The sequence below is a fragment of the Aptenodytes patagonicus genome, chromosome 10 (assembly GCF_965638725.1).
Source record: "Aptenodytes patagonicus chromosome 10, bAptPat1.pri.cur, whole genome shotgun sequence".
NCBI lineage: Eukaryota > Metazoa > Chordata > Aves > Sphenisciformes > Spheniscidae > Aptenodytes > Aptenodytes patagonicus.
Window position 1 is genome coordinate 23741324 of NC_134958.1, and position 27010 is coordinate 23768333.

The 27010-nt window shown below is 39.3% G+C and overlaps 1 protein-coding gene across 7 annotated transcripts in view; it reads left to right on the forward strand.

Moving 5' to 3' along the window:
* MYO9A (myosin IXA) overlaps positions 1-27010 on the forward strand; it is a 188430-nt gene that overhangs the window by 58394 nt on the left and 103026 nt on the right. For 6 of the 7 annotated variants that reach the window (XM_076348589.1, XM_076348592.1, XM_076348590.1 and 3 more), the window contains exons 3-8: positions 7487-7581; positions 11614-11676; positions 12947-13046; positions 15806-15862; positions 20210-20307; positions 22964-23090. In XM_076348589.1, coding sequence (XP_076204704.1) covers positions 7487-7581; positions 11614-11676; positions 12947-13046; positions 15806-15862; positions 20210-20307; positions 22964-23090 — 540 coding nt within the window. The remainder of the gene's footprint in view (positions 1-7486; positions 7582-11613; positions 11677-12946; positions 13047-15805; positions 15863-20209; positions 20308-22963; positions 23091-27010) is intronic. The other variant, XM_076348593.1, reaches the window with a different exon arrangement.

A 27010-nucleotide genomic window follows, 5' to 3' on the forward strand; every position in this document is an offset into this window, starting at 1 on the left:
GCTCTTCCCAGGGCCGTCTACCCTACGCATAAAAAAAAATAAATGTATGAGCAGGGGACCAGGGATGTGAGCCAGACCTTAAGGATTTGGCAGCCTCTGCCTCCAGGATCCATCTGTACCGGCGTTTGCCAATGACTGTCTGCCATCTTAGCTGGGTTTTTTTTCCCGTTATGGCACTTGTGTAGGAAAACTGTCCCCGTTCGGGAAGAGGACTTAAGTGGGAGGCTTTGGTTTGGTTTGGGGGTTTTATTTTGTTGCATCGTGGTTATGTGGCAATTCCTTTTTTTTTCCAGAGCGTTCCTTAAAAGGAAGAAGCTGAAATGGTCTGATCCTGTGCTTGAGTATGGGAAAAGGAGGAATATTCTGCCAACGTTGAAGCGTTTGCCAGGAATGCAGATGCTAAATCCTATTTCTTACATAGCTGATAGAGCATCTGCATCAGCAGAGCTTTAAATCTCCCAAACAAGTGTGTGCTGTAATGACTTATAGTACTTTATCTAGGGTATCTTACTCTATAAGTGTATTTAATGGTGCTATTGATATTTCCATTACGTACACTGGCACTTCTTTTGTTCAATTGACCCCAAAACCTTCTCCAAATCAGTGCTTTCCCATTAAAAGTCATTTTCTCCCATATTTGTATTAGGGAGTGTGAACTCTCAGTGCACAAAGACAAACGGTCTTAACTGGCCCTGTGTTTTAAGCCTAATTGCTGCAAAAGTTTCGTTGCTTAATTGCCCTGTCCCAGGATGGCGACTTGATTCAGCCGGGGGGGAATGGCTGTCCTTGAATAGTCTCAGTTTTGCTGTGGCCAGGTAGGTTTAGTGCAAATGTTTTACAAAGATAAGACATTTTTAGTTGGCATAAGCTATCTGTAACAAAAAAAAAAAAAATTAAAGAAGATGTTTCATAGCCTGTATCATGAGAGTAGTATTTTATACATAAGTTAAATTACAAGAAGGTATGTCTGTTAATATGGTAGAACCCACTTGGCTGCCATTCAGTAATTGTAATTATGAAATGAAGTATTTGATGTGCTTTGTATTGAAAGAATACCGCTGAGTTTAATTCTGCATAGTGAAGGGCGTGCCGTCATTGACAGCGGGACGAAGAGTGTTTTAACTTTCATAAATGCAACAAATGGTACGTTTGTTTGGAGCGGGGCGACCCCCTTAAATATGGTTTTGAATCTTTGGGCAGTCTTTGCAAGCCTGTCCATACGGGCCTGTTCTCCGTAAGGGTCTCATCAGCACTTCCCCGGTGTCTTTATCCTTTGGACTTTCCCCATCTGAAGTATTTGCAGGTCGTGTATTTGAAAGGTTCTTTGGGGAATGAAAAGTAAGGCGAGGACAGGGTTGCATCTTTTGGTTGCTGTGCCAGCTTAAAAAATTGCATTACTAATTTTATGGGAAGAAACAGAAAACTACCTGGTTTTGAGAAGCTTGTAAGCAAAAAATCGCGCTAATAGGAGACACTACAGAAAGCAAACACCACCGCAGAGATGTTCTGCTGTGGTTTGCTGTCAAAGAGTAATAAAGGATTGGGTTTTGATCCAGGCAATGTGTGAGACATGACTTTCATGTCCCTGCTCTTTCTGCACCAGAATGGTGAGGAAGATGGCTAGATACTTGAAAACTGAAGAATAATTGAGGTAGGCAGGGACCTCCAGAGGATGTCTGGTCCATCCGTGCTCGGAGCAGGTCAGGGGGGCTCAGGGTCTTGTCCTAGAGCAGTTGCTGTTTCTTGGCTTGATGGGGAGTTGGATTCCCACCATGGATCAGATCACCAGCACCTTTGAACAGCTAACTGCTGCAGGGCTTGCAGAGGTTTGGGTGCTTTTAATTTCTTCTTTTACCTGCAACAGACTTGTATTGCAAGGAAGGAAAACATAGATCTAGGGTTTTGTTGTTGTTGTTTTTTTTTTTTTGTTATGATACAGCAGCAGCTGGAGCTTTACAAATACTTTCTTTTAAAAATACTGGGTTGTTTTATTTCACTCAGCCTTCTGTGTGCTGTAGGTATTGCCAACCAGGAGATGCTATGGGGGTTATCAACTAAATGAGCGGGTGCATAGAGGAGGAATACCTTAAAATGTGTTGTGAATCGGTCTAAGTTGTATATAAATCCTGATATATATGAGACACTTGACAATTTTAGATATATACGTGTGTATGTGGTTTTTTCAAACTCCTATTTGCCATTCAAGTCTTCTGCTCATGTCAACAGCCAGGAGAAATTTTTTCTATAATGTTTGAGAAAAACATTATCTGTTTGTAATAGAAAAAATTTTTTTTTTTTTTTGTCATTATAGACCTTGTGTTTAAACTGCTTTGCCACCTTTGAGGTTTGAAATGGAAAATTGGGTTTTGGCTCTGCAGTGTGCTCCAGTGGCCTGTTGAAGAAAAGAATAACGAAAGAGAAATCTTTTAAAGATTTTGAAAGTCAAGGTTTGGCAGTTCAGGGTTGCAGGTCATTCTCGGTGAGAGCTCTGCTCGAGTGTTGCAGCGCGAACGCTATAAATACTTCGTGGTTTGTGCTTTTTACCATAAAAGCATCGATGGTTTCATTAGGCAGCATGGGACATGTAGCCACAGCCAAGAGAATTAAAGAACGAGGTGTCAGTGCTTGAACTGGTATTTAATTGCTGTGAACTAGATATTCAGTATTAGTGCCTGGCCACGCAGAACAATGCCTTGAAGGATTCATATAAAAGCTATTTCACTTTGCAAGAATGCAAGTTGTAGCTCTTATTTTTGGCTTTGGTGCTTATTTAGGTGCTTATTTAGGTGTCGTGGTCTCTGCTGCATAGAGGTGGCTTTTAGGGCTCCTTACGGAAACCAAAAGTTGGGGGAGATATCTCAAAGTTTTAGCAGTGCAATTCAGGTTGATAGGTTTTATCAGGCAGTAAGCTGCAGATTTAAAAGGGCAGAAGCAATAATGAGAAAGGATTTAGCAAGGCTCTAACTTAAGTAGTCTAGATGCAGTTCATGTTCTGGCCATAATTCAATATATTTCTGTTAAAAAGCAAAATAGCAGGACAAGAAGAGTGCTGGGAGCTTGGTTGCAGGTTGAATGAAAACAAACAAAAATTATCTTTATCATCCAGCTGTTTATGTTTCAAGATGCAGAAAGGAATTCGTAGCTACAGAGAATAACTTAAAAAGCCAGTGAATGCCCTGGTCACATAATAAAAAAGACATTAAAATTACAAAATTTCAATATGCTGTTTTTTTCCTGTGTCGTCTTTTTTCTTTTGGAATAAAGATATTTGTGAATTATTATTTCTTTCAAGCATAATGTATAGAATATTGGGAAAAATAGCCTTCAAATCTGGAAATAAATTACAGGCAATGTTTAAAACCGCCACTCTTTGTGGAAGCATACGCTGGGCGTCTCTAACAGAAGCTATAGGTAAAGCATGCGAATGCGCATCTGACATGTGCATGGAGTCCTCGCTGTTCCATCGTCTGTGTCGTGTCCATCTAACTCTGGCCCTGGCCTCGTGTTTGTTATTTGATGGTAAACAGACTTTTCCTGTGCTGTCTTCTTTAATGCAGTCCCCGTGCATTAGGGCTTGGGCTCTTTGGGCATCGTATGGACTCTGCACCCCTCTTGTCCTTTACCAGCACTTATATATGCAAAGGTTTTAATTCACAAATATTCTCTTTAGTTGCGTAAGTTCAGACGAGTGTTTTATTTCCCTGGCTGCTATGTTGCTGGCTGACGCTTTGAGTTTCCACCTTGCTTATGCAGTTACAAGTCATTCATACTTTATGAATACATTTGATTCATGAATTCCAAAATTCACAGTAAACCAGGGAATATGAATCTTCCAGCAGTCTCTTGTCTGATATTAACCTATTTCTTGTCCCTGGCATAAATGAGTGTGACTAAATCTTGCTCCCAGTCCCTTCAGTGCCCCACGATGGAATATAACTACTAATATAACTATTCCACAATGGCATAGCCCGTACTGAGATTTAAGCAGTTAGCTTGCTTTTCTTCTGATATATTTATGGTACAGCTTTCTAAAAAATTAAATTTACATTTCAAGTAGACAGGAAACCATTTAAAAACTTTTGTCTGTTAACACATTTCTCTTTCTATATAGCAAAGATAAAAAGATGTATTTATTTTTCCCTCCAAGGGTGTGTGCTAGAGGCTCATTTGGGAAGGGCAGGGCTGTGGACCTTAAATATGCCAGCAAAGGCATGTATTTCCACTGGTGCTTTCACTGCAGAAACTGTTATTCTATAGGGGAATGCAGCTGTTATTCTATAGGTGAATATAGCTGTTATTTTATATGGGAATGACATTCAGTTAGGATTATCTATATAACAGCATCTTATTGTCATTGCCATATGAGAACAAGTCACTGTGGTGTTTTCCTAGATGCAGGGATTTGGAAAATAACCTTATTTCAGGAAAGACATTAAAATAATCCTTATTCCGGCTGTGATCTGTAATTAATCCAGATTGCATTAATATGCAGTCCAAAATAAAGAGCCCACGAGCCTTCGGGATCAGGTGAGGAGGAACATGAAGTATTTAGCCACGAAACTGTTAATTTTTTAATTTTTTTTTTCCCCCCTGCCATCCACGATAAGCATCTCTTTGTGTGGGAGGGTGGTAGGAGGCAGGAGGAATGGAGCTGCTCGTTCCTCTGTTGAATCACCAGCGCCGGGTCCAGAGGGATGCTCGGCTCCTACAGAGGAACGTATTGAATTTTGTTTCCTTCGAAATGTTGAGCCCTGGCCAGTAAAAGCTTTGGTCTCCCCGAGAATTTTAGGAATGCTGTTACGGAGTTTTGTCCGTTGAGCTGCTCAGCAGCTTCGAATCAATGAGTTAGTAAAGGGAAATAATACACACAGATGATAATTTGTTTTAGGGAAGTAGTTATAACTCATTTTGTGTTTTCCGAGCCTGAACTATTACATTATGCCCTGGCTGCAGAAGGACATGGTGTCCTGTTCAAGTATATATAGATTAGGCAGGCATAAATCGAATTAATAGCACTTTTTTTTATGGCCCCATAGTTCTGTTAAAGAAACACGGCGAGTAAACCGAACGAAATGTATTAAGTTGTCTCAAGTTAAACATCAGGTGTTTCTTCAGCTACTTGTTGGCCCTCCACCAGTGTGCCTTTGCCATGGAGTCAGCCTTAAGTTCTAACACGGCGTGATCCAAAGAGCTTTCTCATTTACATCAGCAATAAAGAAAAATGCATGAAAGAGGGATATTATGGGTTATGATTTCTGTAGGCATTTGGGTTATAATATATAATGTGGTCTGACGTATTAATCCAGGAAAAAAAGCTCAAAAAAAGAGGACTCTCGCAGTTCCCCACTCCTATATTTGAAACGTTTTCTCCTGAGTCTTAATGTTCCTTGTTATAGAATAAAAAAGATTTATTCCTGGGTAAGGCTCTTCCCAAAGATATCCTAATAAATAGACCTTATTTCTCTCTGTGAGCTATTACTTAAGGTAATAGCTTAATAGCACAGGGAACCGAACCAGAAAATCCTTTTAATACTGTTTTTTGCTTAAATTCTTTATTAAATTATATGAAAAGGTGATTAAAATAGGGCTGCTGTCCGTTTAGTCTGTTTGAGTTCGTTTGTTCTCAAGTGAACAGCATTACTTAGGTGCATAGAAAATTTATCTTACTGCCTTCATGTGATGTCTTAGATTGCAATTGATCCTATTGCAGGGAAATGCTTGTAATGCAATTAATATTATTTAAAACAAGTATAGAAATATATGGCAATGTTGAATATCAACGTGTTCTGCTTATGAGCTGCTTGCTGCGTCTCTGCTTGCTGAAATACCTGGAGGAGGGCAGGCAAATTCTTTGGAAATGTTAAATAGCATCCCGTCTTTTAATGCCAAAATGCCTATTTTTGGGGAGAGGATGCCTGGATTTTAATTGCCAGGAGAGTTTTGGGGGCTTCAGTGGTCACCTGGAGGTGTGGGCATCTTCGACACCCTCCCAAGGGTGGGGTAGAGGAGGGATGCTGGGTGCGGGGAGGATTTTTGGGGGGAATAAGCAGAAAACAAGTGTGAGCAGCCTGAAAAGATGTGAAACCTCTGTAGGGGAGCGTTGGTTAGCTGTGTGTCTGAAATCATCTCTCGAGTATAATCTGCTTGCTCGGCAGGTTTTGGCTATCCCAGAACTTGTTTTAGTCAACTAAAGCGAATTCATATGCAACAGCTTGAGTTTAAACAAATCCCTGTATTCAAATAGGGGGGGGAAAAATCACGTCGTTATTCTGTCAGCAAACCTAATTCAGTTTTTAAATCATTAAATCTAACAAGATTGCTAAATAAATCTGCCTGGGAAGATAAAAGTAGACGTGAGAGCGTGCATCACGCAGGTACCGAAGGTGTCGAATGCCTTTTCGCCAAGGTTTCATTTAATTTGGCCTTTATTTTTTTGCTTTTAGTTGCAAAGTTAAATCTGAAAAGGTCATTTGAAAAGCTTCAGATTATAGCTGTAAAGCCCTTTTAATCTTTTCTAATAAATAGCTGAGTAGGGAATAAATCTATTGGGAGCTCGGAGCTGAGCTCTGATATTAAGCCTCAGCACAAAATGTATTTGTAATTGTAATTCAGTGTCCATACACAGACAACACTTAGAAATTATCTTGTGTATAATTACCTTAAATACGTTTGGCTTGGAAGAAAAGGTGAATGATTATCAAAACTGGTTTAATAAATGAAACATTAATTGGTCCTGGCAGCTTGACAGATTCTGTCACCGTGGGCCGGATTATTATTAAAGTGATTTAGGCACAATTGAAAATACCAGTTTTCAGTGAAGCTGAGCTGCAGTTCTTCCAGGTTCCCAATAGCTCTTCTGTTCAGAGATTTCTTTTAAAAGGCAATAAATGACTCTCTGTATTAGGTGCCTCGGTAAGGCAGAGCTTTAATAAAAGCTTTGCATAATAAAGACTTAAAAGCATTTTGATTTTGGAAAAACAAGACTAGCAAATCGAAACGACAGTGTCTGAAATGCTGAAAATACTCTGGGTTATGCCGGTGCTATATATGACACTGTCTAACATCTGAGTAGCCTTCAAAGCATTTTTCCCCCTAATTCCATATATGATTAAAAAGCAGCTTCCTCTAGCTCATTAAAATTTAGAGTCTTGTTGGAGCAGCGTACTTTTGTATTTATTTAAATGAATAAAGCACAGCCTATAATAACTATAATAACTTCAAATATTAAATCTCTCTTGTACAGCTAACACTTTATTTTTAAACAGTGTTTATCTGCTCTTCATGAATACCAAATTGAAACTGAATATGGTCTCCAGAAGCTCATCGTATTATTTTGTAGACCATTCAAGTAACTTTCACCATATGCTTTTTATTAGTTATACAATGATAGCAAAATCCCCAAAGTCAAGTTGTTAGTGACATGCATATAAATAAGGTAAGGCGGTGGCTCTTCGAACGTAATGATGGCATCTCTCTCTTTTCACAGGCTTTTGGAAATGCAAAAACGGCACATAACAACAACTCGAGTCGCTTTGGCAAATTTATTCAGGTGAATTATCAGGAGACAGGCACCGTGCGAGGGTAAGTGGGAATCGGGTTGAAGATGCTGTACATGCTCTTACCTGTACAAGGAGCTAAAATAGGCTGTTGTAGGGGGTACACGAAAAAGAAGGTTAATTTTTTTGGCCAGTATGTTTCCCAAAATGGAGAGGGGGAAAAAAAATTTTTTTTTTTTTAGCATATTTAAATGCATTGGTATGAAAATGTTGGCCTATCTGAGCTGCACACTGAGGTGTGAATACACCTGAGCTGGCTTCAAGCCAGTTGAGCTCTCCTTAATCATGATGTCAACTTTATAATTAAGCTGAAATGGAACTTTTCCTCTTAAGAGAGCAGTTAAGGCAGGAACGGGGAACGTTTTAGCTAGGATGGGTTAGGGGGCTGGAGCATATGATAGGAAGTAGAGGCTGAGCGAGCTGGCTTTGCTCAGTCTCAGGAAGAGAAAGCCAAGGGGGGATTTAATCTCCAGCTGCCTGATGGGTGTTACAGAGGCGATGAAGCCAGACTCTTCTTGATTGCTGTCGAATTCCCCATAAGCTTCTGTCTCTACCCTGAAGTCTCTCTTTAGCCCAGCCCTTGACCAGTTAGGGCCTCTTTTTGTTTTTTTTTTTCCCCCTGGGCCATTGCAAGGAGATGCTTGTATCCATCGTGGTTCTCCGCATTTTATTTCAGCATCTCTTCTGCTACCCAGAGCTCATGGGACGTATAGCTGTGACTCAAACCTTCCTTCTCCCGGGGGCGGCTGCAGCAGAAGTGCTGCATGGTTGGAAGCCTGTGGGATGAAACCTTCTGGGTGGGCTTACCTAAGCCGGGCTTTCTCTTTGGCTTTAGACAATTTAGATAGTGTCAGGTCATCAGAAAGTGATTCAAGCTAGCTCTAAATGAGCAGGGCTTCGTTAACTCCGCTTTTTGTGCGGGTTAATTAACTCAGTTGGAAAAATGAAAAGTAGAAGTGGCATTCCAGGGGTTGTGTAACTTCTGCAGCTAGCTAAGAGATCTCTTGCTGGGACTTCGTTGTTATTTTAGGGAACTGCTTTTAAATTTTTTTCTCTCTTATTTTCCAGCAGAACAGTATTACACAAATAGCTTCCATTAATTTTTCAAATGAGCTTTGGGTACTCTGTGTACCTTCCCGCTGTTTTTTCATCCTACGTCAAATCTGATGTTCTTTTTCTTTTTTTTTTTTTTTCCTTCTTTAATTCTGGTGAACAGTTCTCTTAAAAGGATAAGCCTCAATTTTTTTAATACCTACTGAAATACAGGGTAACGAGAATCCAACAAATGCCTTAACAATGTATTATCTTGGCATGCTATGTCAGCTCTATGGAAGTGGCCTCTATCTATACTTGGCAGATAGGTGCGAGTAACATTGTATTCGTATACTCTAGTTCATAAAATAAGAGGAATTTTCCCTCCTCTTTAAAAAAAAGCACTTTCTTGGCCTTTGGTTGCACGGTGTGATGTGACTGTGCTTTGCTATAAGCTTGCAGTGCTGCCCCAATGAAAGTAGAAAGACATTTAAAAAAATCTGAGCTGTTCCTGGCATACGAGATGACAATTTGTTTCCATATTCTTACAAAGATGATCAGAAGTATTTTTTTTTTTTTTTAAAACTTAGCATAGATTTTAAGCACAACCCCAGTCAATTATCATCCCGTATTGTGCATATGATTTGCTTTGTTAATGTAACCGTAATTTGCAGCCGCGAATCAGAATTCTGCTCTGTTTGGAGGCTGAAAACAGCAGTTGGGTATTTGCTTACAAACTCTATGAATATAATGACCCAAAACTTGAAGCAAATTTAAACTTAAGACATGTAATAGCCAAGAGATTTAGTAGCAGCCAACCCCACCCCATGAAATGAAGTCTTTGAAGATGTCTTTAAAATTGATGGAGCATGAGCAAAAGCTACAGTTAAGTGCTTTCCCATAAGGCTTTATGAATTTATTATGTCCTGTTCGATGATAAGCGAGTTCTGGAGGAAGGTCTTTGCAACCTGTTCAGCCCTCATAAGATGATCAAAAGCCTCAACATCTGACACGCTCCATAAAATTGCAGAAGAGCCAGATAGGAGACATTTTAATTAAAAGCAACAGTGCACTGGTCTAATGGTAAATCCGTGCAATGACATGAGGCTGTGTCTGAAACACCATGAGTTGGTGCTTTCAAACATGCTGTGCTTGGGTGTTTTGCATGCTGTATTTGTATATGAAATTCAGTCTCGGATTTCAGATGATGTTACCTAGGATGCTAAGTACAGGCTCTGTATCATGCTTAAATGAGTATTTTACACAAAATCATACTCTCAGAACTCCTTTTCTTTACTCTTAAAGGTAGATTTGACATAATTGACAACAGTAAATAAAAAGAAAACATTTGGAGACATCTACTTTTTTATACTTAATTTGGTTTTCCTTTTCACTATCCTATTACAGTAGGGGACCTATATTCTTGGGACACGTATTCATTATGACCTTTGCACTAAGCAAGGAGTATTTCACCAAAACAGCATTTTAGTTGCATCTACAAAAAAATTTTACAAAATAAAATTGTAAAAAATTTGCCCTGATTTAAATAGTGGCTTGGACCAGATGACATCTAGAAGACCTTTCCAACCTAAATTATTGCATGAGAGTGATTTTTTTTTTTTTTTTTTTTTTTTGGTGGGTCTATAATAAGAGCAGAAATCACAGGGGAAGGGATGAAATATCAAGGGTGGTGGACATGATGCAGGTTGTTGTACAGCAGCGTGCTGAGCTACTACCCAGGGGTGGGAGTGGGATCTGGGACACTCTGATACCTTTTTCACTCATCTGTTCACTGAGCCTGCAGTGAATTTGCGGCGTGGCTTGGAAAGGAAAGATTGGTTTCAGGTTAGAAAGGGGATACAAAAAAAACCCTGTCGGTGAGGAATATCCATAGACTATTCTCGGCTTCCTCGCAGGGAATAAACAAGAATAAACCTTTTTGGTGCACATCATACAGAGGAATAATACTGCTTTGCTGTCCGTCTGTCTTGACTCCTCCTATCCAGCAAGATCATCCCATTCAGGGTTGGTTATGCCATTTCCAGTAGCCTCTCCTAAGAGCTGCCATAAGAGTTGTCACAAAACCTCTGCAGCATGTCCATATGATTTATTTTATTTCATTTTTTAGTGAAAGGAGGGGAGAATTACTGAGAAGCAAGTAATAAATAGGTCTGTCTTCCCTGTCTGGAGACTATGGTGGAGAAGCAAGCGTGGAGGCACCTCCTTGTCCTACCATGCCCAAGGTTCATTGGGTTTCCCCATTCATACGTGGCTGCTAATGTCGGTGCCACATCACTGGGCGTCCGTAGCTGGAAAAGCACAGCTACATCATCAAAACTGCCAATTATAACTCCAGTTTCTAAATCCCTATCATTACTGGTTAGTATTGTTTGGAAGAAAAAAAACTATTGAAGCTTGTTTTAGCTCTACAAGCTTGAAAAAAGTATTTAATATGTAAATTAAACATGTTTATTATGGAGGCTCTCAGGATAAAATGTAAACTCCAATAAGGAGCTTTTGCAATTGTTTATTTTTTGACCATAGCCACAAGTTAATAACCCAAGTTTTTGTTGAGAAATGGCTCTTCTGGAAGAGGGAATGGTGACCTGGGGACTGATTCTGCAGCTAAATCTGATCTTGTAAACTTTTGCACCCAGATATATTTCTTGTGTGCACAAATCTTGGTCTGCAAGCAATTTTATTTTGCTGGCTTTGGATTAAATAGGTATCCGAGATTCTTCGTTGCTGTCAAAATTTCCCCCTGTGCTCCCTGCCCATAGGCTAACGCATCTGAGATCATGTTTTTCATATCCAAGTTAGTGTTGGCTTTGTATCAAACCAAAAAACCTCAAAAGCCAAACATAACATTGGGCTTGTTCTGCCTAGGAAGAAATTTATATAACTAAGTGAAACAAGGCTGAAACTTTTTTTTTGTGCGTACCAAGACTGAAAAGTCCCAGTAAAGCTGTGTTCATTTAAGTTGAATATTGGGTCAATGAATAACGCTTTTATTTTTTCCTTCCAGAGCTTATGTTGAAAAGTACCTCCTGGAGAAATCAAGACTAGTCTACCAGGAGCACAATGAACGGTAGGTGCCTATATTTTGCTTACAGGGTTGGTTTTCTATATGTGCCGATAGCATGGCACAGATAGCTTAAAACCCTGTTTGAGCTGGCATGGGGGGAATCAGGATTTTCATGCTCCTAACCCTGTGCTTCAAAGATAAAGGATGCATTTTATATTTTGCTGTTTAGGGAGGAATGTACTACCCAGGGAAAATAAACTCCATTATTTTATTGACAATCCTTGACTTATATTTTCCTTTGTCGTTATGATTCATGTCATATGGATTATTACGTGCCATTTGTTTTCTTGTGCAACTTGTAAGCTCTTTAATATCTAATTTGGCGGGGGAGGGAAGATGGTATTTTAGTTCTGTTTTACAGTTCTTAACACACTGAAGCCATCAGAAGGGCCTCTAGAAAAAGCTAAAATTATATAGACAACAAATGTAAGCAATTTGTTCTTTCCTAATTGCAATGTATTATTTGTTACATACTCGCCTCTCAGTAATAATTACTCTTACTTTAAATAAATTTGCTGCTTCTAGTTGTCTTTCAACTCTTGGCACTTCTGTGTGTGTTTCCCTTTTGAGACAGATGTTGTGCGAGAAGTTTTCTCGAATGCTCATGGGCTGATCCCGAAGTTAAATAGCATATACAGCCTTGACAGATGTACTCTGGGGTGTTGCAAGATGATTAAACTTGGTTCCTCTTGGAAAACGTCCAACATAAAAGCAAAGTTTTAATTTTAGAAATACTGCTATGCTCTTAGCATTAATCCGTGCTAGAGTTGTCTTGAAGCAAAACAGATGAGTGTCACTTGGGGTGTTTTTAGAATTAGTAATATTCAAGTATTTTGAATATTTGAGTAGCTGTAAAAATTGAAGATTTTTCCATTCTGTCTTACGGAACTGCAACTGCAAAATCATTACCTTTTTAATGGTAATAAAATATTAATAATAATTTCTGCATTGGAAGGAAATATGTTGGTTTGATTCTAATAAATATGTAGGCATTGCACATGTTTCTGGAGGAAAACGTGATGATGTCGGCTGGGAGCTCTTTATTATATTCTAGGGCAGTGGATGTCCTTGGATGGAGAAGAAGGATCTCATTCTCCGTTACTTAATTTAATCTTTTACATCACTGCAAAGTGGGTACGGGCCATTTCTAAACAGTGTTCAGGTCTGAGTTTGGAAGCTGGAAAATCAGGTTATGAGGTTTACGTGCTCTTCTCCGCTTAATGCTGCTGTTTATTTTGAAGTCTTAACATCTTTTTTTTTTATTTGTCACCAGGAACTACCATGTATTTTATTACCTCCTGGCAGGAGCGAGCGAGGAAGAGAGATCAGCATTTCATCTGAAGCAGCCTGAGGAATATCATTACCTCAACCAGGTGGGAATACTCTACAGGAATACAATATGTGGTCTTGCCTTTTCTACTGCTGATATTTAATGCTAATAAAGAAAATGTGTGGAGTAGTAAAAACGGGTTGACTTAATGCTTTATAGGCGGCCTTCCATCATTGGAAATAATTCTGCATTGGCAATCTGAACACTAGTTAGTATGGGGGGAAAAAAAAAATATCAATGTTTTCCGTTTTTGTCCCCTACCTGGGATATGTTAAATATATTGTGTTTTTAATTGTCGAAGGGAGAAACAGTAATAATTTACCTGTTATCTGTCTGAATGTCATTTACTCATTAACATCTGTCTGCTGAGGAGAAGAAAAGAGAAAAATGTGTGATACCAGTAGGTCTAAAGGATATAACGTCTTGCATGAGGTAGTCCTAATTCTGTAGCTTCATGGCTGGCTGTTAGCATGGTCCTTTGAATTTAACAATATAATAAGTTCGATATAAATAAAAACACAGCAACCACTGAAAATGTGTGAATTAAAAATGAGTGAGGTACTACCAGTGACCAACTAAACTCATACTTTGGAAAATCTGGTTTACTTAAGATATTTAAGATACAGTTGTCCACTGATGCTTGTGAATAGGGACTTTACTGCTTTTTGCTCAAAAAAAAAGAAAAAAAGCACTAGGAATACATGGAAGAGTAGTTATGTTATACGCTGATTTTAACTAATTGCAATTTTCTTGGAGCCAAAATGTGATTAGCAATAAAGAGTGATTTAACCCACAAGCTGGAGAGAAACTTGTACGTGCAATGCAACCCAAATAGCCTTTAGTCTTTCTAGAAATATAATTTAACTCTGGAACACATCTCAACTACCCAGGGCTTTTTAAAGGTCTTTTTAAAGCAGGCTATGAAAGCCAAAATCTATTGTAATATTAACGACTCCCACCCACTCTTAGCAGGATCAGGAAATTCGCACAAACGAGTAACATATTAAGAGCTGAAGGCTTTTTGCTCGCTGTCTTTGTGCCTCAGGCGTTGGTTGGAGACACGGTGTGATCTTCGTGACCATCTGCGCTGCCGTTTTGCAGCGGGAAGGTGCCAAGACCGTTCAGATCGAATGTTTTGTCAGATTCACAGGTTTTGTTGGGCAATCCGGTAGTTTTACATTAGTCGAAAACATTGCTTTTAATTATAGTCTTTCTTTTTTTTAATAGCAGTTTAACGTTCAAGGGCGTTCATATTTAATGTGAAACAATAAGTCTAATGGTGTGTAATGTGGAGATCTAATGGGAATGTGATAATTTAGGTTGAAACGTTCATTTTAATCTAAATTAGGATGCTGTGGGCAAGTAGGCTGGAGAAGGATGCTGAGGTACGTCCAGTGGGTAAGGGAAGCAGGCTCTGGACTTGTCTGAACACAGTGTATGGACAATAGTGACAGTCTGAATTTTTAGGGTTTTTGTTATAATAACTTTTTAATTTTTAATGACTAGGGTTGGTGTTAGAGAGACCATTTAACACTGACAACTATGGGAAAATGGCTCCTTTAGACATGTTCAGGGCATCATTTCATATTAAGGCCTTCTGACAATGCAGTAGCAGCTTTCCCATGCCCGACAGGCAAAGGGGAAAAAGGAAAATAGGGAGAAAAAAGGAAAAAGAGGAAGTGGAGGAATAGGGAAAGGAAACTTTGGAAACAGAAAAGGAGAAAGTAATAAAATGGCCCCATAGCATTTATAGTAGCTTCTTAAACATGTCCTAGAGAAATCCCTGCCTTTTTAAAAGGAAAAAGAATGAGCTCAGAAACGAGCCGAAGTTTTTAACTAAAAATTAAATATTAAAATTGAAAAGCTATAACATATTGAGCCACGCCCCTTAAGGGGGGCCTGACTCAGTCCTTGAGTCAAGCGTTATTTTCTTCCTCAGCTCACGCTATGTTATGCAAAACAGACATGCATTTTGTATTGCAGACGAGCAATAATCTATTCAGACAGTTCACCAAAATGTGCTGTTATTTTGTGGATCTGTAAATGGAGGGAGCAGGTTGGGGAAAAAAAGATCTTAATTTTTTTTAAAAGCAAATTTACTTAAACTGTCCCCTGAGTTTGGATGCCTTCTCCATATCTCATACCAATGGCAGGTATACCTGCCATTGCATACCCTGCAACTTGCTGAATATTTTCTGTGCTGGTTATTCACATTTATCCATTTTGAAATCAGTGATTTGCAGGATTAGGTCCTTATTTTAAGTTCTTTAAGAGCTCTGGCGCCACGTGTCTCTCCCTCTTGGGACTGGTCACTGACGTCCTTTGCCTTCTCTCAACTCCATCCCTGTCTGATTGGAAAAAGATACAAATTCCTAAAAAGCTTTCACGTGTTGCTTTCTAATAATCGGTTGGAGATTCGCGCTTTTCCAACACTTACATGTGTCTAGAGCAGAGGTTGAGAGTAGAAACAAAAATCCACTCTTCAGTGTGATTTTATATCAATAGCTCTTCAGCTGTAGGTAAACCAAAGGTTTCTCCAACCGTGGAGAAAAATAAAAGGTCTTAAAATCCATTAAGCTTATTGCATGAGTCTTGAAAACACTGTAAGGAGGCATCAGAGCACCATAAATGGAAAAGCATTATAAATCTTACCTTTAAAAAAAATGAAAATAAGGAATGACTATGCAGAATAACAACATTGATTTTACTTGGAAAGTCGACGTTGCTGCCCTGGTTAAAGAGCAGGTAGTGGGAGTTACGGTTGGTCTGAACACTACTTAACCCGGTCTGCCTTGCTTTCAGATGACAAAGAAACCCCTCAGACAGAGCTGGGATGATTATTGCTATGACTCTGAGCCGGTCAGTACAAGTACCCCCGTCTTCTGTGTTGCTGATGCAGGGCTGCTGCTCACTGGAATTTGTTAGGTGCACCAAGACCTGAGCAGAAAACGAAGTCAAATTACGTTTAACCTATTGATTACCCTCTCCCTTCCTCTGCCCTGCAGTGGTGTTGCTTGTGTATTAGCTCATGACGATACAGATGTGTTTTCCCTTGCCCTTTTTGGTTTCTTCCATCTGGAAAGCTTCTTCAACAGTTGGATATGGTCATCTAGTTTTAGCAAACTAAGGGGTGTTTTTTGTTCCTGCTTGATATAATACATGATGATTTATGGAAATTGTAATACGGCAGCAATGTGACGATTGAAATTCCGATAAAACAGCAAATTAGTCTCTCGAAGCCCTAAGAGATGGATCAGTTCATGATGGTTGTAGCAGTGTATCTGCTCCCCAGCTTCCAGGGAAAAAAAAGGCAAAACCAAAACCATCCCCCCAAAACATCTGCGAGAAAATCAAATCCTGATATTATTCGGAACGCAAAAACAATTCCTTCTCCTAAAATAGTTCTGTTGACATGATCATCCTTTCCAAATGGATTGACCCAAAAAGGAACGGTGAAGCTTCTCCCCCTTCCCCAGCTTCTCCTGTGCAACCGAGTCGGAGGCGATGGCTTGAGTTGGCGATGTGCTTTGGGTGTCTGTGTGTCCCGTGATGGTCTCTGTTGGTTTTGTCTTGCACGGGAAAGCATGTTTCGGATCAGCTGCATGTTGTTCCTGCTAATTTTGCTGTGTGCTTAATGGTTGCCGAACTCTAGCTGATGCATCTGGAAGAGTAAGAGGTAATCTGTGAAGGACTTGGGTTTCACTCAGGCTAAATAAGCATCTTAACAGCAAGATTTCAGCTGCGAAATCCTTAGGAGAGGAGGAGGGAAGGGGAGTCTGAGCTCCCACGGTTTAAAAATGTTGAATATTGTATTGACATCCTTAATACATCAGCATCCTTAGAGGTCCTACAAGAGCAGGGAGTGAAGAGCAGATGCTTTTCTCTATACCTTAATACACTGTACTATGTTGCAAAGACCTTAATTGGTTAAGGAATGGGTTAGGACAATTTACTGGAGGACTTAAAATTAAAACAAACCCCAAATTTGCCACCTTCTTCTGCAGGGGCCAATAATGCCCTGCCAGCTCAGGAGCTTGGGACTTACCCTGTTATGCGTCCTTATTTTGCACAGCAAAACCACATGCCGTTACAATTTGGCTGTTTATCTGGTATTTTATTTTGCTTGGGATAATCTTCTGTGATATTCGTGATAAATCACATTGTTGCTTCAGTTGATGATTCACTCTTAAGCATACCTTGGACCTCTCCCCATAACCACGGACTCAACCTGCTGCAGACGTCCGGTTTATAATAAAGATAACCTATTTATTATATTGTCTATAAACTTCCATGGAAATCCATGGATTGCTTCGAGGTGATGATAGTACGCAGGGGACTCACTTTTGCTGGGAAACAAACTGCCCCGGCGGAATATTAATGATTAATTTGGTCTGTGGGCATGGACTTTGTAATGCTTCTCTGCCCCAATATCAAGGAAACTCTTTTTTTTTTTTCTTTTTTTTTCTTTTTTTTTTCTTTTTTTTTTCTTTTTTTTTTCTTTTTTTTTTTTTAATTATCATCCGTTTATCATCCATTAGGAAACAGTACAGAGCTAAAATACTACAGAGAGCATCTGCTTTTAAGTAGATAATTTGCAAAAGGCCTTGCCATGCAGATTAATGAGTTTGGCAATTGTTATGTAAATTGTTAATTGAATTGCCTTTGGCATAGATTGTGCTACTTCTGAGTTGTCTATGGTATTTCGCTGTTGACTCGTGACGTAATTTTGGATGAATGATGCCACAGAATGAAATTGTCTCCTGGAATGTGGAGCACCACTAAAAGCGACACTTGGTATCTTTTAAAAAAGTTTTTAAAAGGACTTATTTGGAGAATCTGTGAGTATATTATTGTCCTGCAGACTCCGGGTCCCACCTTAGCGGGTGTGAAAACTTCTCCAGGTTCTCCTTAGCGTGTGTGTAGTGGCCAAGGAGGCCGGTTGGCTCAGGTTTGAGTTCAGGAGGGACAACTTCTTATCCTGATATTTTTTTGGTGTAAATAATTCAATTGCTGATCCCTGATGATCTTACTGATACATAGTATAGATGTCTTTGTTGCATTCCTTTGGATAAGGTGTACAGAGAGCTTATACGTCTGTTAAAAAATGGGTAATTTTCAATAGTCTGTTCAACATCTCTAAATTCAGTTTGTCCGTGCAATATTAAGTTGTTGTCCCTGAGGACTGTTGATAAAAAATTTTAGATTTTCTTTTCCAGTTGAACTTCTCTAGCTTTCAGTCAAGGGGATAGGACAACTGGGTGTGAGGAGTCTCCTGTGTTGCAGTAAATATCTTAAATAAGCATTTCTCCCCATAATCAGCAGCTATCACTGTAATGATGCTATGGAGTGGGATGAAGAACGTACCACTAACACAGTTGTCAGGCTTTAAATGGGGATAGGTGCTTTGAGACACGAAGCTGATAATATAAAATAACTTTATTCTACATAATCTATATTTATTCTATATTTATGATTTATTCTATCTACTATAAGTGAGTACAAGTGTCTCTGCAAGTAATAGTCATCATCCTGTGACTGCTTGGTACCTGCTCAGTGACGTTCACTGTAGTATTCCCATAACTCTGTTTAGTGCAGACTTTCAGAATTAGTTTCTGCACGCTTGCTCATGTGGTAAATATGATTTACAGACAAATGACCAAAAGAAACTATGTGGATACAGCTGCTTCATTAATTGTCACTGTAAATGCAGCTGCAATTTTAAAATTATATACCTGGGTTAACTTGTAGAAAGTCTCTATTTAAGTGCTAGTAAAATATTATGAGATTTAAGATAACACGATATTGTGTGATGCACAATAAACTAATTTTGATTCAGAGGTTGGGAATTTTTATAGGCAGCAATGGGAAAAAGTATTAAATATGGGCTACGAAGTGAGAGAGAATAATCGATAACCTGGGGGGGGAGGGGGGGGGCCAAGGTGAGCCAAAGCAAAAGGAACTTGGTATTAATAGTTTGTATACTCATTTAAGGAGAATTAATTTAACTGTGTTCCCTAACTATTGGTGCAGGACAATATTAGTTGGGTCCAGAATGTCATCGGATTTCCCTGAAAGTATCAATGACTGCTGTCAGGTTGGGGATTATCTGAAAAACTAAACTGTTCAGAGACATTAGCCTCCAAGAAATATAAAATGTAGTGGATTTCAAATTCTCTCAATGTTCGCGTTTTTAGAAGACTTCTTGGTAGTTAGAATAAAGTTAGTGAAAAATATATTTAAAGCTTTCCCTTTCCTTTGCAGGATTTAATTCACTGACACTTTACATGAAATTATGTGAATTCTATTTTAAAACTGAATTCTTCCTCTTTAGTTATAGGAAATCCAAATGGATCAGGACTTAATGTGGAAAAAAATGCCTGTAAATGTGTAACATATTTCATCTTCTTGTTAATTCACATCCTTTTTGTATGCTGATTGTCCCACATTGACGAGCTCTCCGCATACTGTTAGAATGGTGTGACTTACCTCTTGCGTTAGAGGTTAAACCTCAGAAATAAGGACGTATCTCCAGGAAAAATTAGCCAAAAATGTTATTTTGGAAAAGGTATACCAACACAGTCCTCTCTGAGGTCCAGACTATTCAAACCAAGGCATTTATGGTGGAGATGTAGCGTCCTTGGAAAGACCATCTCACCATGCTGGATAAAAATGCAGTACAGAGAAAAATGTGTGTATACAATAATAAATAATTATTGTATTGAAATTTGCACTCTGGTTAGCTTCTCCATAAAGTCCTTGTAGAAGCAGATTCTCCTAAACATCTTGATTTAAAAAATAATTTTAAAAAAATCAAACTTTTAAAAAAATACTTAAAAAAAAAAAATCAAACTACTAATTGTGTGTACTCTTTCTAATATTTAAGAAGAAAAATTCTGCCTTGCCACTGGAGCTAATCCTGGTCTTTTATTGTATTGCGTATGTGTTTCTTGCTGTATCTGCTATGGTGCTGTGAATCCCCCTGTCCCTGGGCTGGGTGTCGGGGGTAATTAGCCACAGTTATTCCTCATAATGTCAGTGGGGCACCCTGGATATCTCATTTCTCTGTGCCAGATTGGAAATGTTCTAGTCACCGACAAAAGGCATGGAAGTCACTAAATGATATTTATGAAGTGTTGACTTGGCCATCTGGACCTGTTCTGGTCTTAATTTCTTTCAGTGCTAAATCTTTCTGTTTGAACCCAACAGGACTGCTTTTCTGTGGAAGGGGAGGACTTGAAGCATGACTTTGAGCGGTTACAACTGGCCATGGAGATGGTGGGGTTTCTTCCCAAGACTCGCAGACAGTGAGTTTATTTTCTGTAGTTTGAAGATTATATTAGTTAATATAACCTCCATAATCAGTGAGATAATTCACCTGACTTGAGCTAACGTAACTGTTGTGCTCTACATAACATATCAGGCTGGTGAGAAGGAATAATTGGTGAGACACTGGAAGGAGGTTGCCCAGAGATGTTGTGGATGCCCCATCGTTGGAAGTGTTCAAGCCCAGGTTGGACGGGGCTTTGAGGAACCTGATCTAGTGGAAGGTGTCCCTGCCCATGGCAGGGGGGTTGGACTAGATGATCTTTGAAGGTCCCTTCCAACCCAAACCATTCTGTGATTGTATGCATAATGACACTTGACCATTCATACAATAAAGGAGTAAACAAAATTTGAAGGTACCAACAAAATATGCCTGTCATTACTGTAGTTAATGATCCTCTTTATGCAAATGGCGCGTTGGCAGGAAGTTGGAACCTTGAAGTATTATTTTTCAACCGTTCATGAATAGTCATGCCTTAGCTCTGCATGTCATGAATTCAGATCCTGGTTTGATCAGAAATCCTGATTATTAGTCATCATGCATAATCCTTTGCATGCAATTGCCAGTTCTGTAGACTCATTTCCAGCTGGCCTTTGTTCACTAATTCACTGGAAGTGCTGGTTGAAAAACTGGACTTCTTAGTTGGGTTGCAATATTGCCTTCCGCTGACTGCAAGGAATTACATGCTTCACGAGGGTCATCTTCAACAGAAACCACAAAATAATTCCTCTCATGTTGATCGTTGGCTTGAAAGTCTTGAGTATGTTTGAATTAATTTGACAAATATGTTACTAAGGTTAGTAACAGGCATAGAAAATTATGTATTAAAAAAAAGAGCTCAAAATGAATATGATTCTGATGTTTTAAGTATTGCTGAAAAGCACATCAGTAGCTGGAACACAATGAGAAATCTTGTGCTTTTTTGAGTCAAAATGTTCAAACAATAATTTAATGAACGTGGTTCTTTCTGTCTGAAATCCTGGAGGTTTACGTGGGAACAGAGAATTATTGCTTTGTACTAATGGCACTTGAAACCCTATTCATCACCTTGGGTAAATGACGTTTAAGATGCTAACATATAAATAATCCACTCCAACTGAGTGGATTACCTCATGTTTTTTTAAGCATCATTTTTCTTGCTTTTTTAACATATATCCGAGCCAACAGTTAGAAGCCCTTAACTGTGAGACATTGTCCTGCCTTCTGCTCCAACAAGAATCCATCCTTTGTCCCTACCTTGTAACAAATTAATTATGAAATTAAGACTGCTTTTTCTCTATCCGTTCCATGCACATGGATAAACCAAAGCATACATCCTTTTCATGCAAATATGTTATATGCCAGTGCGGTTCCTTATCTTTCAAGAATCGGGTTTCAGCGACAAGGTTTTTCTAGAGCCTCTTTAGGGTGCAAGGTTGCTGTAGAGTAAGGGCATTTAATTGCCAGAGTAAAGCAATCAGTCTGGACTGAGCGGAGTTGGATGTCACAGTAAATTCACGCTTTTGATTTACTGTGCAATAACTTTTCTTGGCACACAACTTCTTGTATTTCTCCTAGTGAATTTTGCCTGTCAAAAAATATAGCGGATTCTTCGCTATATGAGCAAATTTATTCTCCTTGGCGTGGTCCAGCTGTGACACGAAAGAGTAACCACCTTCAGCTGAGTATAAAAAGGAAAGACATTTTAGGTATTACTATACTTTTATAAGTGATTGTTTATAGCAAAACATGGGGTTTCACCTTTGTGGAAACGGTTACAGAAGAGAAATGTTTATAATTGCATCCCTGTAATTCACTGTAAGGAATCAGCATCCCTGTTTTAGAGATAAGGAAGGATCGGCTTGGAGAGGTGAAGGGGTGTTGTGCAGGCAAGCTGGTGGCATGGCTTGGAGTCCGATATGATTTTATTCATTTTTAGCTCCCCGGAGAGTGTAGAAACAGGGACAAACAGAGTTTATTGCTGAAGTCAGCCATGACTCAATAGTCTCAGAGCTACTTTTTTAGAGGAGTTTTGGGTTTTTTTTAAGAGGAGTGAGGATATCACTGAAAAATGATCAAATTAAAAAAAAAATTGGCTGGATAAATTTACCTGAAGTGTAACATCTTTTCTCTGTCTCAGTATGCTTATGTATTATAAAAGCATTTATGCTTTTTTGTATAGGCTTCCTACCTGGAACTAGATCTGAGAAGGTGATAAATACATGTGCCAGGGGACTGAGAAGGATCACCTGCATGGCTAAGCCCAGTCTCCCCCTTAATTTAGGCAATTGTATGATAGATATTTAATCTGAATATCTAGATTACTCGAGGATTTCTTTTTTTCTTCTAATATGGGGTGCCATTTTGTAACTGTGGGTTTGATGTGTCAAATAATTTTCACAAAAGCCGTACCGATGCAAGTTTGGTACTTGACTAAGTGAAAATATTTTTTACATGAGGTGAATTGGATGCTTAATTTGAGCATCACTTTTGAGGAAACATTTAGAGATTTGAGACATAAACTGCTTCGGATTGAAAATTAGAGGAATGAATCAAATACGAAGGTGGCACTTGGATGTTTGGGGATGTGGTTTGCTTTTTCATTAGCTTTAAGAAAAAACAACCGAGTGAAAATGAGTTCTCTCTATTTTCTTTAGAATTTTCTCTCTCTTGTCGGCGATACTACACCTGGGTAACATCCGTTACAAAAAGAAGACTTACCGGGATGACTCCATCGATATTTGTAACCCTGAAATACTACCTATTGTGTCGGACCTGCTGGAGGTAAGCCTTTGCTTTCCATCCTGTAACGTTCACACCTAATGAGCCACCTCTGAATTTATTTCCAGTTTCACTGAAGAGTAAGTTCTCTTGTGTTACCGTTCATATGGGCTGTTCGTGTTTGCCAGTGAAAAGTTATAAAGATTTTTTTAATGAGGTTTTTAATGTAGGGTTTTTTCCCCTACTCTTCAGCTTCAGGTTTAATTGACTGAAAATACTGTTTCTGTGATTAAAATTTGAAAGATTGCAAACCCGTTCCAGGTGGAAAGCAAACCTGCCATTCAATACAGTAGCTTCTTCAATTGCCAACCATCAGCTTCCTCACCAAAATTCCCTGATGCTCCTGAAATCTGTTCCAATATTTGTATAAGAAACTGGAGCAACTGTAAGACCATCAGCCCACTCTTCTGGTTCAGGTGGTGGCTGCAGGAGATGCTGAGCTCGCTCACCATGTTTTGCTGTCTGTTGTTACCCTGCCAGCATCCACAAAGGCTGCATTAGAGATGCTGGAGGGTGCATCTCATCCCTTTAGTACCCATTTATGGACCTATTATCCGTGCATTTATCTAGTTCTTTTGTGAACCTCTTGATGCTATCTGTTGTTTAAGACCGTTTACCGAAAGCACTTTGTCCTCTGTGAGTCACCGCTGTGCCAGTATCATTTGGGAAGGGTTTGCAGGTCTCAGCCCGGATGGCCCAGGGCTATATCCAATTCTGTAAATCAGTGCAAAAGCACTAAGTTCTTAGGAGAGCTGCTCTGTTAGCCCAGGCAGGTTATGAAGCTGTGGCATTACTTGTTCATGTGAAAAGTCTTCATTTCAATGAGCCAGCTTATCCTGCGCTTGCCTTACGCTTTTGAGAGCTGAGGTCGAAACCTCTTGACATGGATAGAGGTGGCCAGAAACTCTCACCGTCTCACTTTTCGTGAAACACTCTAAACCACTTGCAACTCCAGAGGATACTGAAATGTTATACTTGTAGTTGGTTAAAACAACTATTATCTTTATCCCTTTGTACTCGCTGGAAGGTGTGGAAGGTTAATTTTTGCTAATTTTATGATCGTATCAGAAGATAACTCGTTGTCATTTTGTGTACACGTGATGCTCTTCCCATTCCTTCCCTTAAATAACCGTTGTGCTATCTCGCTACTTAAAGAACTTGGGAATTGGCGCTCTCAGATTTTCATAGCACTTCATTAATGCTTTGAATTCAGGGCGAGGAAAGCTTCTGTATAATATGGGTATAAGCAGCTGGATGCTCTTTGCGTCTTGGCGTTGGAGATTGCAGGAATAAACAGAAGGAAAATATGAGTTTGGAGGAGAATGTTGTTGATCTTACCCCATTAAAAATGGCCATAGCAAGAGCGCCAAGTCATTTAAGAAGTAATCGTTTTTTAAAAAAGCTTTGAATAAGAGAGTGACTTAGAGATCTGAAAAAGTTCCAGGCTTTGGGTCTTTGCCCTGGCTTTCTTCCGCAAACAAACTCTTCTGCAACATCTGCATGCTGTAAGGTATCGGGTTATTTTTTGCACGTGTACATGTGAAATGATGCATCGGTTGAGCCCTATAGATCCAACGTGCCATGGTCTGGCACGGCACAGAGCATGGATACCATGCTCACTTGCAGATAGTGTCAACAACATGTTAAAAAAAAAAAAGTAACCTCACCATTTTGCAAAAGCAGTAGAATCTGGTATAGCTGAGCAAAGTGATAGATTTCTGTTCATCTTGGTAATTCTTTTGCAAGCTAAATGACCGTATACAGCATAAAATACTTGTTAATTAGGTCAGGACAATGCAGATCTCAGGTATGATCTTGTGAAATACGTTGCTGGGTTTGGGTAAGTGGTGTTGCTTGTCCTTAAAGTTGCATTTGTATGGTAACTTATCCATGGAATCGGAGACATTGGTTGCCTCCAACTGTAAAGTTTCCGATAGACCCACTCCCTGATCAGCTGAAATAAAGCCAATAATCTCATTTTCAAAAGGTGCTTGGTTTCTTTTTCTGAAATGCTGAACCTTTGCAGAGCTGAATAGCTCTTTTGTCATTCTTGCTCAATTTTGACCAAAACGAGGATTAAAGGGTTCAAACAGATGAAACTATCACAAAGAGCATCTGTTGCACTTTATGTGTCAGTTAGCTACTTACAACTCTCCAAATTAAGTGTAGTGAATTCTTCTCAGCCAGAGACCAAAAATATTGGTTGAAACATTTGACACTGTATTTTGTCTCACTTGGGTAATTATTTTTATTACTTTTTTTTTTGAGGTCACTGAACAGTATACAGTTTTGCTTTTTACACCATTGTTGCTGCAAATATGAATTGGCTTGAAAAAGTTATTAATCCCCTCTCCAGATCTTGGCATTACTCTCTAAGACTGAAAAATCATCTCAGAATAAAGAGAATATTAATTGACAAATAGTTTAACTTCTTTTCGTGCAGCTACTGGGTGCTTGGCAGGACGTTCTTGAGCATAACAAAATGAGGCCAGAAACCAGCTCTGCTGTGATCTGATACTTGCAGGCGAAGATTTGGGGAGTGTTTTGGTTTGGGTTTTTTTCCTTAATGACTTGCTGGATTTGTTCAGTCAAGGATTTGACATGGCAAAGAAGAAAAAAAAAAAAATCCAACTGGACTTGGTGGAAGAAAGTCTCTGAGAAGCAGGAGCTGAATTGGCCATCTCTGAGACCAGCCAAGAAGAGGGGATGCAGAGGTCCTCCTGCACGGCACCGGTGGGGAGGCAGCCTTCATGGGCAGGAGAGGACCAAACAGACTGGCTGAAATGAAAAGTTAAGGCAAAGCTAAGGTGTCTTCCCCCTCCGAAGGAAAGTCTGGCCCAAATTATCGTGAGCTTAGCTAGTTTACGTTGGAGCCTCTGAGCCTCTAAGGACAACGGGGGGAATTTTCCTGCTGCAGCAGTTAATGCAACAACACTGGACAACTATCCTTCCTCTGTGTAACGAGATTTGTGTCCCTATAAAATGAAGCTAATATGCAGATTTCTTTGAAGGAATCTGGGAGGAGATGATGATCTGCGATGAATTTCATTTTTCTTAGATACCAACAACCCCATCCAATATGTTTTTGGTTTATTAAAACATTCAGACCAGCATTTGTTGAAAAAGCAAACTGCAGTATAGGATTTTGGCCAGACTCTGCAGATCATTGTTTCATTTACAGTAAGACCCCCATTCCATTTTTTTTTTTCAAGAATAGACATAGTGTGTGGATTATGTGAGGCTTTTGGCAGGTTTTTCATGGCCTTTGTTTAAACTTTGCTGAAATACCGTGCCGTAGCATGATGTCAAGGCTGCCTGATGGATCGAGCAGACGTGGAGTCCTGTGCAAGCACTGCAAATGTCACGGGTCCTCTGCAGAAATCATAGAGGATTGTGTAAAACTGGGGAAAACTTTTGTGTTTCTGGGGAAAAGCCTGGAAAGGCTCCTTTGTGGGCTTATTAACAAAAGCAATCTATTAGAAATGATCCTAGTGTCAGTTGACCTTAAGAGAGACTATTTTTTTTTTTTTTCCATTAGAAGAGCAGGAACATTTTAATTGTATACATTTACTAATACTGGAAACTGTTTCCATGGGTGGAGCACTGAGTAAGGAAGGCAAATGCTGTCTTCGCTCAATGGAGTGGTTTTATATTCGGTTTTTAGGCTTAGGTAACCAGCCTCAATGCAAATAAAGGTAAATGTAAGTTATCAAGTGTCCTACATTAGTTTTGCCAGATCTCTTTTTGCATTAATGATGTTAGCTTTTGGAGCTAATGTCTACCTCCATGGGAGATTTATGTGCTCAAGTTCTTTTTCTGCTAAAAAATTGTCTTCAGCTTCCCAGAGGGATCCCACAGACGTTGTGCTCCTCGTGTGATAAACATCTTGGAAAGTAATTGGGGAGCAAAAGGGAGGTGAGGTT